This window comes from Schistocerca gregaria, chromosome 6 (genome assembly GCF_023897955.1).
Source record: "Schistocerca gregaria isolate iqSchGreg1 chromosome 6, iqSchGreg1.2, whole genome shotgun sequence".
Lineage (NCBI taxonomy): Eukaryota > Metazoa > Arthropoda > Insecta > Orthoptera > Acrididae > Schistocerca > Schistocerca gregaria.
Window position 1 is genome coordinate 341,766,228 of NC_064925.1, and position 15,452 is coordinate 341,781,679.

The 15,452-nt window shown below is 36.9% G+C and overlaps 1 protein-coding gene across 1 annotated transcript; it reads right to left on the reverse strand.

Annotated features, from left to right (window-relative positions):
• Positions 1–4,059: 4,059 nt before the first annotated feature.
• LOC126278874 (uncharacterized) lies at positions 4,060–5,094 on the reverse strand. The gene has a single exon (XM_049979149.1). The coding sequence runs from the start codon at positions 5,092–5,094 to the stop codon at positions 4,060–4,062; it is 1,035 nt and encodes a 344-aa protein (XP_049835106.1).
• Positions 5,095–15,452: the final 10,358 nt, after the last annotated feature.

The window sequence follows — 15,452 nt, forward strand, 5'->3', positions numbered from 1 at the left end:
AGTCAATGGTTGTTGTAGAAGTACAAGTTATCCATGTTGGGTGAGTTACAGATGGTTTTAAGTTAAAGGACTTTAGTGGATCTTTAATTTCATCTTTTAATTTATTGAGTTTGGAGAAATCAACAAATAAGTTTCCATATATGAAAATATTTATCTTGAGTTTGTTGAAATACTCTAACAGCTCTTCCATATTATTATAAAAAACATTTTATCACCATCTGACGACCTATATACACAGGTAATAACTGTATTTTGATTTAGCAGTTCTACTATTGACAGCTCTAAGTCTCTTTCTCTTGATAAGCTGTCAAGTTTGATGATATTATCGAACTCCACGTTTTCTCAGATATATATACAGCTACAACCATGCCTGAGTATTTATCCACAAAATTTGCCTGCTACCTCGAGCTGAGATAAGTGTGGCAGTTCTAACATCTCTCTATTCAACCAGTGAAATATAAAACAGAAACATCGCTAAAATCCTTTAACAAGATCTCTGTTTCACTCAGCCTGCTGGAAAGAGACTGAACCTGCCAGTGGAGCAGTTTAAAGTTTGAACTACGGATTTTACTGAGTCTTGCGTGACCACATTCCTCTTTTTTGTATTTGGTGATCCTAATTTCTAGAGGAGGCTGATGTTTTCCCTGGACTCTGGGTCTTGCCTTTCTTGTGCTATGGTGCTTCTAATTATAATCAATTTGTCAAGAAACATTTGTTTCATTTTCAGCAGTTGTATCTTCCAGGCTTTCAAACTTTTTTTTTTTTTTATTTTGTTGTAATATTGATGTCTTCAGGCAGACTTGTGTGTTGCTTCAAAGATGAAAGCACCTGTTTTACACAACAGTTAATTTTAATTAATGAAGAAAGTCTATTCCATACTTACTCCTTTCCCCTTTCTGTTCAAGGGAAAATTGTGACATGTGAATTTGTCACTTGACAATCTTCCTAATTCAAAATTTATGTATATTCTGCTTTTCAGAATGAAATTTTCACTCTACAGCGGAGTGTGTGCTGATATTAAACTGCCTAGCATATTAAAACTGTGTGCTGGACTGAGACTTAAACTCGGGACCTATGCCTTCTGCAGGCAAGTACTCCACCGACTGAGCTACGCAAGCACAGCTCACAACCCGCCATCAAAGCTTCAATTCCGCCAGTAACAAGTCTCCTACCTTCCAAACTTTACAGGAGCTCTCCTGCAAACCTTGCGGAACTAGCACTCCTGGAAGTAAAGATATTGTGGAGACGTGGCATAGCCGCAGCCTGAGGGATGTTTCCAGAATGAAATTTTCACTCTGCAGCAGAGTGTGCGCTGATATTCAGCTTTTGTTGCACGATTTCAAACAGTTTACTGTTTTTGCACTAAATGACTATTCACCTCGCAGATTTTCTTGTTTGTATATTTTTTGTCGAATCTTTTGGGTACTAGGCCTAAAATAAGATTTGCTCTTATTACTAGTTTGGAGAACACTAGTTAACACATTATCAATGTTTTCAAGAATGTTGTTGTATGAGTCTTCAGTATCGTTTTCCTCGGTATAATTCGACTGTGGCATTAATACAGGGTGACACAGAATAACGGGAATATTTGAAATTGGTACCGGTAGTGGCAGCGATCGGCAGGTGGCAGCACTTCGGGTTCATGACAGTTACTGAGCACACAATCTGCCATTTCAGTAATCATGGGCCAGTGGAACGGACGATAGTGTGCATTACCCATAGAAGTGTTTTATAAAAACAATGATAATTTGGTAGCGGCGCAGAGGGAGTATTGACGTTTTTTTTATAATTTAGGACGTCATGATGCCGTTTCTTCGAAACACGTGATAAAATATTGGCTTAATAAGTTTGAAGCGACTGGATCTGCTCTCAAGAAGAAACCAACAGGACAACCAAGAAGTGTGCATTCCCCAGCTTCATTTATGATGTACACGAGTTTGGCGTTTAATTCGTAAGCAAGCAGCAGTGGTTGGAATGTCCCAAAAGAATGTTCGCAAAATTCTTCATCTTGATTTAAAATTTCATCCGTACAAACTACAAATATAGTAACAACTGAAGGACTACTGCAGTGACGATTGGGATTCTGTCAACAAATGATAACAAAAGTAAACAATGACAATGAATTTCTAAACAAGTTTCGGATATCAGATGAGGCACATTTTCATCTCTCAGATTACTGGGCAACCACAAATCCTAATGATGTCCATGATGGCCCTTTACACGCTAGTAAAGTGACAGTATGGCATGGTGTTTGGGATTATCGAACCGTATGTTTTTGCAAATGAACGGGGTAACACAATAGCTGTCAATGCCGATCATTACGTGGAGATACTTTTGTTACACCATCGCTGAACAACTTTCCAAACATTCAAGAAGCCTGGTTTCAATAGAACGGAGAGACATCACACACGGCACGGCAATCAATGGCATATGTGCGAGAATTGTTTGGCAACCATGTGATCTCACGATTCGGTAACATTCTCTGGCCCACTAGATCGCCGGATTTATCCGTTCGTGATTTTTTCTTTTGGGGCTATATCAAGAGCAAAGTCTACACGACTCGACCAAGGCCTCTGGTTGAGTTAAAAGAGAGAATTCGGGATGCACTACACAGTGACCCAGCTGAGATGTTGCGGAGGTCAATGAGAAATCTCAACAGCAGATATCACGAATGTGCTCATACAGGAGGACAACATCTGAAGGAAGTAATTTTCAAAAAATAATAAATGCCACCAATGTTTCGTAAATGGCAGTGTTGTAAGGTTTCAGTTACTATGAATTCAGTTTCTTTCCTTCATCACTTCTAGTTTTATTGGATTGCGGAAGTGTCCCCGTTTTTCCGTCACCCTGTATAACAGTAACACTCCCAGTGAAGTCTTCTAATGTAACAATTCGTCTAAAAACTTCAGAACGGAGCAATCGGCTTAATAAAACTTTGAATGTCATACTTTGATTCGAGTCTTTTTTCCAATAACTGCCTTCACTGTCACTCACTATTAACCCTTTCCAGCCCAACTTTTATTTACTTGTGGGAAAAAATATTTTTCACGTATTTCCCTACATAATGATTGGAATAATATATATTTATAAGAAATTTAGTTATTTTTTTGTTTTTGGAGAGAAATTTGAGATGACTCCATATGGCATCATTGGGCAGGATTGGTTTCCTTCAGTCAGATGGTTGGGATGTCGCAGTGCTTGGTAATGAAACTTGAATGAATATTTTAATTACACAATTTGATGCAGTTTATTAAAGAAAAATTAGTACATACAATAATGCATCTTGCATTTCAGGACAATTTTATGTTTTTTTACAGCATGTTTGTTACTTTACATGAAAATTTAAGAAACAGTTCCTGTCTTTGGTAAAGCAAAGATGTTTATTACATTGTAAGGTATGACAACATTGGACACTGTCCAATGTTGTCATACCTTACATCATCAACTGGGCTGGGAACCAATGGGGCTCGTTTCTTCACAACTGTAGGCAATGGACTGTCATCTGATGGCCGTCCTCGTCTTCTTACCAAAATGTCTCCCGCTTTTAGTAGTCCATGAGCTACAGGAGACCGAAAAATCAACAGAGACATGTGTTTGGTAGTTCCTATTTGTCTGCAAGGTCGGCGGTATAGGAGCCACACATTCACAACACACATGTCAAGGAGGTGGAATACGATCCTTAGATAAAATCTTTTCACACCAATATTACTCCTATACAGAGCAACCAGCATGTCGTGCAGATCAACTCCTCCCATCGAATGGTTATATTCTCTAACAATGTCTGGCCTTGGAACACCAATATATTTTCGTTCTCCCACTGACCAATGTTTTACTGGTTCTACTGGACTTACTCCTTTGTATGATGCAAGAACGACAGACTTGTTATCATACCACTTCAGGGCTATGATGTTCCTTTTTGTTTCAGTTCGATAATCGTATGCTCCTCGTCCCTGCTTTTTCAGCTCACTGTCTGCTTTTAGATTGCAGCCTTGAAGTCTTGTGGGTCTAACAGTTCCAACAGCCAAAATGCCATAGTTTTTCCTGGCAGAAATATGATTGTTAGAGGTGAACCAATTGTCTGTAAACACTTACTTTAAATTTTTTATATTTTGGCAGTCCTTCCACAAGTCTTATCACAATATCACCACTTATACCAAGACCAGCATCATTATGTACAGTTCCTTTCCCTCGGTATATTTCAAAATCGTACACAATGCCACTAGAACCAGCACGGGCAAAAACTTTTATACCCCACTTGTGTGATTTGCTTTTTACATACTGTTTCAGGGATGAATGACCTTTGAAAGAAATGATTAATTCATCCACTGAATGATATTCCTCAGGTTCAATAATTGAAAAACCTTGTTTGATTTTGTCAACAAATGGTCTCACCTTGGACAGCTTTTCATAATCAGGGTCATCTCTTTGTTTCATTTTAGTGTTGTCATTCACATGTAAATAATTTCTTAGCTTATCAAACCTATTTCTAGGCATTGAGTCAGCTATTGGAGAAAATCTTGTAGCCTCTGCCCAGTACATTCTGTAGCTAGGCATTTTCACACCACCTGCTAGGATGTTTATTCCTATATACTTTTCTATTTCACGATCATTTGTATATAAAGGTGCACCTGTTTTCTGTGTGCAGTATAGATTAGATTGCTCAACTAGGTTCTGGATAATGTCAACACTTCTTCTGAAATACTGCAAAGGTGTCAGTTCATCTCCTGGAGGGTCAGAAAAAACTGCATTACATGATGTTTCTACTTCTTCATTGTCCTTCATTCTCCACCGAAGATCCCGGTGTGTATCACACTGAATTTTCTGAGTGGAATGACTTGGTGCAAGGTGTGGCTCAGCAAGTAATCTTGAAGCTAAGGGCACATCATCTTCATCATTGGCTTGAGGGTCCAGAATTTCAACCATATCAAAGTCCATTCCTTGAAGAAACTGTATATCCAGTGTAGTAGGGTCCTGTTGCCAAGCATGTTCAATCTCTTCCTCCACATCAGACGTATCAAGGTCCAAATCAGATAAATCACCTTCGAGAAGCAGCAATATTTCTTCTTCTGATAGTGATTTATGATTGCGAATCATCTGGTAAACAAACCAGGAATTTTTTACTAAAGCAGCTAAAAGCTGGTAAATTCTATCAATAAAAATTTTAACATATTAATATTAGTTAGCATAATAAAGCTTCAAAAGAAACTTGAAAATATTAGAGTTACACATTATGGTAAACTTTAGTCGAAGTTATTGCATGTACTACATTTGGTAACATAACAAATGCCCAATGATGCCAAATGGAATCACACATGTTTGTGACTTCCAAGCAGAAAATTACCATAACTAGCATTATTTTCAAAGTGTTTACTAGTTAATTTACACTTTCAACAATAATTTATTAGTGCAACTTTTATATTAGTTTGCTTTCTTTACCTTGATATAATATTTTGAAAGTCCAGCTAGGTGCACTGTACCGCAGACAGCATGCAACAATACTTTTGTCAAGGCATTGTAGCTTGGTGCTCTCTGTTTTAACGGATTCACGGTAGCCAACCTAAGAACAATGAACTTTAGAAAGCCCTGCATACTTGTTTATAATCTTTGGACAAATAGTTTGGCCTTGGGAAAAAGTTAAATGTGATGATGCCATATGGCATCACTGGGCTGGAAAGGGTTAAAACTTTCGGCTTCTGTACTGTATTCCTGCACTCGTTTTCTTACATATCTTTACTTGCTTTATCGTCCAGAGCACTAATGGTGTCATTAACCACAGTTTCGTTTTCAGTGGTTAGCATGTAAACACTGTCTTTCGTTATACTTACATGGTGCATGCGTTTTTGCTACCTGGCATTAGAACATTTCCATTATCGAGAAATACCTTTACTTGTTCTGGTGTCATTTTTTATTTTTTTTGGATGACATTAGTAACACGAAGCTGCCTGCATTTGTGATTTCATATTGCCTGTTTTACGCATTTTTTACTGTGCAGCAGTTTTCATTGATTATGTATTTACTTACATTTTTGTTATAATTCACTGATTTTCGCTATTGTCTTGTAGCACTTTAATTACTTCGTCTTTCGATGCTGAGGCTGTTATGAGTTTTTGATTGGCATGTGACACCAGAACACAGTTCTTCATTTTCGATCGGGTAGACATAGCTTTACAGCTACTTATTTCAATAGCACATGAGTAGCACAAAATGTCTTTGTCGCCACCATTTTTAGACACTTTGCACATAATAAATTGGAATTTATATCAATTTTCATGAGCTGCAAATCCGTTAACTCTGTGTCATCGTGTTCCTAACTACTAGTGCAGTGATGATAAAGTGTCTCTAGTTGCATGTTATTTGTAATTTAACTTGAGCTGCCATGTCATCTTGCATATGTGAATTGGACTTTGTATTAGTTACACAAAAGGCATTCAAAATTTATTTTAATCATTTGAAAATTATTTTCTTCCTCACATTCAGCTCTCTTACTGGTATATTGGATACCTCCACATGATTGCTATGGGATACCCATATCCATTAGAGATCATAAATGGAACAAGTATGAATTTATTATTCTGCATTGCAGGGGAAGAAGTGTAAGTTTTTATTGGACATGGGATTGAAGGGGTCCGTGGCAACTTTGGGTCTCTTGGAGAAAAGAAGGTTGGGTCCACCACACTTTAGTTGATATTGAGTGGGTGGAGATGATGTGCACATACTGAGTTCAAAAGTTGAGTTTTCAGACTGGTGTAAAAAAAATTGTATGAAAGTTTTCTCATACGGGTCACAGGATGCTGTGCAATTTTAGGGTTATTTTTGTTACTTAAACAACACACTAAAGTCGGTTTAGAATGGTGCATAGAAGAGCTCTTTAGATATTATGGCTGAGATTACCAACTTTTCCAAGACACACCCGAAATATGGAGCATATGATGTTAACCGCATGCACAGTCACTTGGAATTGATCACGAGATAAAAGACCATAAGTTACAGGGAAACTACTGCAGGTGAGCATAGGAACTAAATTGTTAGTGAATATGTTGTGTGGTAGAAGAGCTGGTAAAGGAAATGGAGTAGGTAGATAATGAACGGCGTTCATTACACAGGAGTGTTGTACACTTATAGTTATTACATAGAAAGCATGTAATACCCTTCACGATTGATAATTTTTGGACTGTGTGCATGAATTGGCCAAGGAGTTGACAGTTGTCAGTTTGGAGATTTTGCATGTGGACGATTTAAATAGAGCAAATATGGGTCCTAAGATTAAGCATGCTGCCAGCTCAGTCAGCTACAGTACAGGAAATGGTCGTGCACTTGGAAGGAACAGAGTGGATAGCAATTATTGTTATGTATAAAGCCTAGTTTACACTACGACATTGGGTTGCGCCACCCATTGTGTGGAAGGAGTTGCACGCAAGTGGTTTCATATATGACTGTAGACATGGCGACACCAGTACACATTTCAGTTTCGTCGTTTTGTGGATCCCTGAGTCGTGTCGGAAATGAATGTTTTGGCAACTGCACGTCGCACGAGTTGTGATTGTGTTAAAGCTTGTTGCGTGGAATTGTTGCACAAGAAAAAAATAAGAAACCTGTTTCGATTCGTGACTGGATGAAGAAAAGACATCAGCTCGGTTGCTCAGCATCCTTGCTGAAATAATTTATAATAGAAGATCTAAGAAGTTCTTTTAATTATCTAACAATGTTACCAGAACTGTTCACGTTTCTTCCAAATAGAGTTAACTACGCGATAAGAAATAAAGGTACTGCCATGCATGAAGCACTGTCGCCAAAACTGAAATTACACATCATATTGCATGCACTACAATCGAGAACACTCGGCATGCTATAAGATACGGTTTTAGTTGGTGATGACGCTATTTCATTAACACCAATAATTATTAACAATAACAGTATTAATTATTAACAGTAATAATTATTAACATTAGCAACAATAATTATTCAAAGCAGGCCACATTAAGAAGAGAATGGTTTGCAAATTACTCTCTTGAAGATAGGCTATATTACAAAATTCTAACACATGTGAATGGGGAGCACTGCAGCGACATTTTAAATAGATGAATACTGAATAAAGAATGCAGCTTCATGAATTTGTATAGCCTCCCCTCCTGTCAACAATATTCCTTAACAAAGGGTTGGCTGACTTGAATGATGAGATTTTAGTCTTGCAGACGAAAGAATTGCCACAGTTAGAATTACAATTGCTTGTATTTTTCTTAATTCAGTTGTATATGTGTTCCTAACTCAATAAATTTTGCCCTGCAGCTCAGATATTGTCAAACCATCTATTTTATGATCGCACAAGACGGTCTCAGCTGCAGCAATATGTTGCGTATTTTTGTAATCAGCATCACTGAAATCCCAAAACACCTACGCAAAGCATAGATATCCAAAAAGTGAACACTATTCTCCATTCCCCACTTCATATTTCAATTTGTCTACACACTACAAACACATAACCTCAAAACTCATGCAGCTAATGTCGCAAAAGTTGGAACACGCTGAAAGTGTTTAGTTTCACCAACGAGTTGCGCAAACGCGCGGCGCGCATGGGCAGTGGCCAGCAGCGCAGTTGCCTACAACCTAGTGTCGTCGTGTAAACTAGGCTTAAGGATCTGGTTAACTCTCACTTGTCTCTGCCAGCATTGAACATGCCTAATAATAGTTACTGAATCCCAGCTGGGAATGAACTGTCTGTGTACTACAAACTATACAGAATACCACATCGCACCTGACATTTTGGTGAACGTTTTTATTAACCAGGAGTCACATAGTTATGAGATACAATTATTGAAAGAAGTATCAGTCCATGGTGCATGGCAATGGTCCTCAATCTGATGAAAAGTATAGATGGGACAAAAAACATTATTTTGGAGTAACTACCAACATGTTAACCAGTATGTGGTTACAAATACTTCTGTAATCATAAATGTGAAAGAAACGTTGGATAATGTGGAATGATGCAAATCTTTTTCTACTGTGGATCTGTAAGTGGTTGTCATCAATTGAAACAGCAGCAAAGGATCAGTAAAAAACAGTGTTTATGCCCTATCAGAACTCACCAGTATTGATGAGTGCCATTTGGATTAGAAAATACACAAGCTTTCAGTGCCCCTTACAGATGGATTGAAACTTTAGCATTTAGCAGACACAATGGTATTTGGGAAGAACATGAAAGAACACTACAACTAGGGGAAGTGTTTAAGTGCAAAGTGAACCATCATTATAGTTCTGTGAATGCTGAACAAAATCAGAAAATGTGGGTATGCACAAAATGTGATGCTCCTATAGGCCAAAAGCTCATGAAGAAACACACCGTAAACAAAATCATCACAGTGTTAATTGATGAAATCTTAACCTGAAAAATAAGGCTGTCGACATTGACTCCCTACAAAGGAACAGAAAAGAAGACAATAAACACATCAGTGAACAAGAACAATTATTAAGATGTACAAATCAAGAGGCAAAGCACCAAGAAGAATTTTCACATAAATCTGAGGCTACAAGGCCTAATTTGGATTGTGTGGTAGCTGTGAGAAATGAGTACAGTGTTCTGGATACATATGACTGTGGAGAAAAGGCCAAAACAAGATGAGAAAAACAGCTGAAAGTAAAGAACAAAACATAATAGTTTACGTATACAGTCAACTATATAAGAAGTGCACCAAAGAACCAAAACATTTCTAATGATGTAGCAAACTCACAAATGAAAAGAACAACATTAAACACAAGCAAAATCGGAAACAAAGCGACTGTGACTATTCTGGATGACAGTCGTGGGTGTAGTATAACCAAAATTATTAGAAGAAACTCTAGTGTAAAGGCTTCGAGTTTTATTAAACCTGGCACACATCAGCTGAAACAGTTAAGATGACGAAATACTCAGAAACAAGCAGTTTGAATTTGAACGATTTTATAGTGGTAATTTGGGTTCTAATGATTATACAGAAACCAGTCTATCACTTATAGAAAGTATCCAAAGTATTTTTTTAATAAAACTAAGGTGCTTGATGAGGAAAAATTAGCATATAAAAGGTTTATAGAAACTGCGCCAAACGGGTGCACAGTGGCATGACAAATTATCACACAAGAACACTCTCCTAACACACGAAGTATCACTTGAACCACTCCAACTGAATGAGTTCTTTGTGTCTTCAGTGAAAGAAACTGAAAACAGAATAAACATGACCAACACATCTGCAACTGAACTACTTGGTAAGCAGCTACCAGTGAAAGAGTCTTTACAGTGGAAAGTTATCACGTCCACTGGTGTAATAAAAGCAGTAAAAAAATTCTCCATTTCTAGAACTATCCAACAACATTATCAAGAAAACTATTGATCTTATCTGTGAAACTTTAGCCTTCATTTTTAACAAATGTCTTCTGTTCAGAATTTTCCCTGCATCATCAAAAATTTCAAAAGTTACACCAATTTTTTAAAAAAGGAAACAAGAATCTTCCCCAAAATTAACGACCAATCTCAATCATTCTTGTAATTTCCAAGATATTTGAACCTCTTATATACAATTAATTAAATAACCTTTCGAATGAATGGTTTCGGTACATATGATGAAAACGTACCACTTCAGCAATTCTTGATACTGTAGACCAGGTAATCACTGCTTTTGAAAATAAGAATAAAACCACACTGGATTTATGTGGTCTAAGTAAGGTGTTCTATTGTATCCCTTATGAGCTGTTGCTTGAAAAACTTGAATTTTATGCAGTACAAACAACAACACTAAAAATTATTGCTCCATACCTAAGCCACAAAGACAGTGAGAAACATACATTCTGCAATAAAAATGGGAGAGACAAGGGTACCACAGGGATGACTGCTTGAACCATTCTTTTTCATAACTGCTGTCAATGATATGCCACATATTTTTCTTCAGTCTGTGGTCTGCTATACAGCTTACACAATGATAATTGAAACTCAACAGGACACATCAGCATAACAACAAATGTCACTGTAATCACTAAATGCTGAAGTTACATGGTTCTCCTCTAACAAACTGCTGTGTAGTCCTGGTAAAACCCAACATCTTCTGTTAGGACTATCCAATGATATAAAAACTAGAACAGGTGAATTTTTAGGATTCCGTATTGATTCCTAATTGATCTGGGGAGAACACATCAGTCACATTTGCAAAAGAATACCAATGGAAACATACCTAATGTGGAACCTGAGACATTTAGTTACTCCTAACTGTTTGAGATTGACATATTTTGGACTGTTACAGAGTCACATTTCATACAGACTGCTAGTATGGGCCACTCTACACAGATAGGTGATATAACAAAGATATAAAAAAGTCCTAAGACAAATGTGTAGGGCTGGACCAAAAGATCACTGCCACTCTATGTTAAGGAACCTCAATGTACTTACAATTTTAAATGTTTATTATATGTCTTATCACTAAACATTGGAACAAATATCTAAGAATATCATATAAGAGGAGATATACACCAGCACACCACCAGAGGAAAAATTAAAATGGATATTCTGCGACACAGACTAGTAAAAACCGCACACTAATCCACAGCTAGCTTTGTATAAATCTTTAAAAATTGCCATCTCAGCATGGTCCATCCCTCCTAAATTTTTTAAAAGAAAACTGTACAGCTAGCTGGCTAAAACCAATTTATATTATAACACAATTTTTGAGGAAAAAAATTTGAACATACATTGAAATTTAAAATATATGGATAATTGTTTGCGGTTGCATAGGTAATTCAGTATAAGTGCTTGTAATAATGAATATAATTAAATATAAATATCTGTGATTGAGCATATAATAAAGTATGCAAAACATATGTGAAAAAACTTAAAGTATATGGTTAATGTCTGTAATTGTGTATATAACTAAAGATATCAGTAATATGTATCACACATAAAGCCTATTCCATTATGTTAATGGTCAATGGCAAATAAAGATGAATAAAGGTGTTATGCATGGAGCACCAAACAAGAGTGGACAAAAGTTCCACTTTGTGTTTGATAATATACAGTATTTTGAGCATGTAATTATTCAGAAGGGAGGCCAGACAGACCCAGGGCTAATAAAAGTGACATAGAATATTCCAGCACTGCATATGGAAAAAAAGTAGCAGTTTTACCTAGATCTGGCAAGCTATCATTGCAAATTTGTACAAAAATATGTGGAAATGGCATGGCCACTCACTCATCTATTGAACAAAATAGTAAAGGTTCACTGGACAGCAGTGTGTAAAGATAAATTCAGTCAGTTGAAAGAAATGGACAGAAATTGGTTTTCACAGTGCATGAAAGAGAATTTGTGTTGTCAGGTGACATGAGCAATTATTTGCTCAGCTATGTATTAAGTGAGGAAGCAGACAGTTCAGAATATCTTGTTGTTTACTCATCTAGATAGTAAACGGAGCAGAAAATAACTATACTACAGAAAGAAACAGGTACTGAGTCTCATATAATGCGTAAGATGCTTTCATTGTTATTTATATGAGAGGAAACTTAGTCATAAGATACCATGCAAATTTGAAGTGGCAGTTAGGTTTAAAAGACCTGTCATGCAGGTTAACATGCTGGCAACTAAAAATGAGTAAATTTGATTTTCAGGTAATTTACTAACCAGACAAGATAGACATGAATGCCAATGGACTGAGGCAGATAGTTTGTGCAATTAGGACAAGTAGGTTCCTCCACTTCAGAATGGCAAAAGGTGCAAGAAAATGACAAAGAGTGAAAGGCATTTGCAATACCATCACAGTTCATTATGCACTATGGAGTGTTATGTAACCAAACAAAGCTTGGTCCTCATTTGAGTACCAGCCACATTGCAAAATGAAGTATTAAACCAGGTGAATGATAATCTGTTGGCAGCATGTGGAGGTTGTAGAACAACAGGGCGACATGTAGCAGAATTGTATTGGTGGCAAACATATAAGCAGGGCATAGGACAATGTATAAAGACCTGTGTACCATAAGTGCATATCCTGCTGCAGAGATTAACAGAGAGCAGTAACCCATTTAAGATGATCGGTTTAGAAGCCTTATTGATACATTGGTGTCGGTTTAGAAGCCTTATTGATACATTGGTGTGCGCACATGACAGCAAGGTTCTTACTGTGGAAACTTGGTTTCTTCTGGGCAGACATTGGACCAGTTGTACAATTTCCAATTAGGAGCCAATTAAGCTCTATTCTTGGAATAGTACGAACCAGAATAACGCCTAAGTGGAAAAATCAGGATGACTTAAATGGCGATTTCTGGGCAGTTGCGAGCTTAACCGGGGAATAAGTTTCCAAGACTGCGGGAATGTGATCCAGACAGTGATGACGAGATTTTGGCTTCATGAGAACGAGAAGAGTCTGAGACATCATCCCAATTATTTCAAAGAATTTGACGATTCTGAATTTATATCCAAATTTTGCTTGTCAGAGGAAGCAATATTTCATCTTTCCAATCTTCTACGTGAGAAATTGGAGCATATGACACACAGGTGAGACTACTTCTCTGTTTTCTAAAATAATACTTTTTATATGTGGTAATATGCATTTGATTCCAGTACTTTGTGAATTCCATTGTGTTCTTTATGTAAAGTAAGCACATTAAAATGACAAATCCTGCCAAAATAGTCTTGTTTATTTGGTGTGTATTACAACTGCTGCAGTAACAGAAAGGACTGTTTCATTTTATTTAGCAGACAGTGTCATAATAGAGTTAACCAACACCAGTTATGGATATTATTTGTGTTAACCATTTTTCAATCTTAAAAATTATGATTTTTCATGTTGCAAATATTTTGATAAAACAGTAGTGAACCAATTTCACTCAGCCACATTACATCAAAAGCAGAAAATATTGCTCCTCTCTGCTTTCTATTAGGAATGACCCTTTTTGTAAACACCACAGCAGAGACAAAACAACTTTCCATCTTTTAATGAAAATATTAGGACCACAGGCCCACTAATGCATCAGAGTAAAAATATGTCTTCCACCGACCATTATTCACTGAAGCCTGTGAATTATTTGCGCTTACTCAGGCTAAGTTTAACATAGGAAGATTAGCAGAAATTTTGGTATTTTATTTTAAAGGTGATGTTTCCTCAGCTATAGAACATAGCTGTTGCGGTTTTCAGTTATTAGTAATATACACATAAGACCATCCACATTTATCACCAAATAATATCTATAAAAGTGTGTTATAAGAGTGGAACAGGAATCTTGGTACTAAATCTACATAGTTGTAACATGTCGAAGGAATACCTGGTATGTTATGTTTTAACTTTACTGAAATATCAAGTTATTTTCAGTAGAGATAATTAAAGGTAATGGGAATCGAAATATCTTATATTGTACTTGTCTGAAGTACCATCCTTCAGAAATTGATAGCTTATTATGATTGTTTAATGTAACAAAAAGTTTGGTAATACACTAATGTACCCGGTTCACTCAGCCACGTCTATAGCAGGAAATATTGTTCACTCTTATGTCCCACGGGGACAACCATTATCTATCTTTTAGTGAATGCTTCAGAGCAAAATAATTTTCCACCACCTACAATTATTCCTATAAGCATGTAAATTATTTGTGCATACTCAAGCTAAGTTTAAGCAAAGTAAAATCAACAGAGAAGTCAGTCTTTTTAAGAAAACTACAGGATATAGCTGTTGTATTTCTCAGTTATTAGTATTATACACAAAACCACACCAATATTTATCGTAATGTAATTGTTATATGATTGTCATAAGACCATAGGTATGAGGGAGAAGGAGCACCAGCAGTATGCCAGAAAAATAGTGACACAGGATAAAAACATGATTTCCAAGCTATTTATTAGTAAGCACATATACATAACACGTGTAAGCATTACAAGCTATGACACATACTAACCCCTATTGCCTCACAGGTCAGCAATCCCCATTTAAAGAGTTAGAGACGTTGTGCCATCTTAGGTACTTGTCATTAGTGTGCGATTTGATGGGGGGGTGGGGATATCCCCCCCTCTGCATCAGACCATCCCCACCCCTGGTTTTATTTTATGCATCCCAACCTGGAATGTTTATTTCCCACGCACTGGAGTAAAACTTTACATATAATTTAAATTTCTGGAGCTAAACATCGAAATTTTTTAATACAGTCTTACTATTAATATGTTTGCTTATTAATTTTGAAAAAGTGTTATGTTGTAGTTAAGCATTTCAAATTATTTAGAACTAAATCATCATTCTCATGTTGTCATTGTTGCTTTTGTCTAAGCTGCGTCATTCGTTTACTTGCGAGCTTGCGAGGGAAGTAGTGTGGCAGTCATACCGCAGCAGTCGTACCGCAGAGCTGGATGAGCTGGGGGCTGAAATTGCCACCCCTGGCCCTCACACAGGATGGTGACCAGCCCGGTACGTGTGCGCACATTTACCGTTACGCCACGATTTGGCAACGCACTAACGCG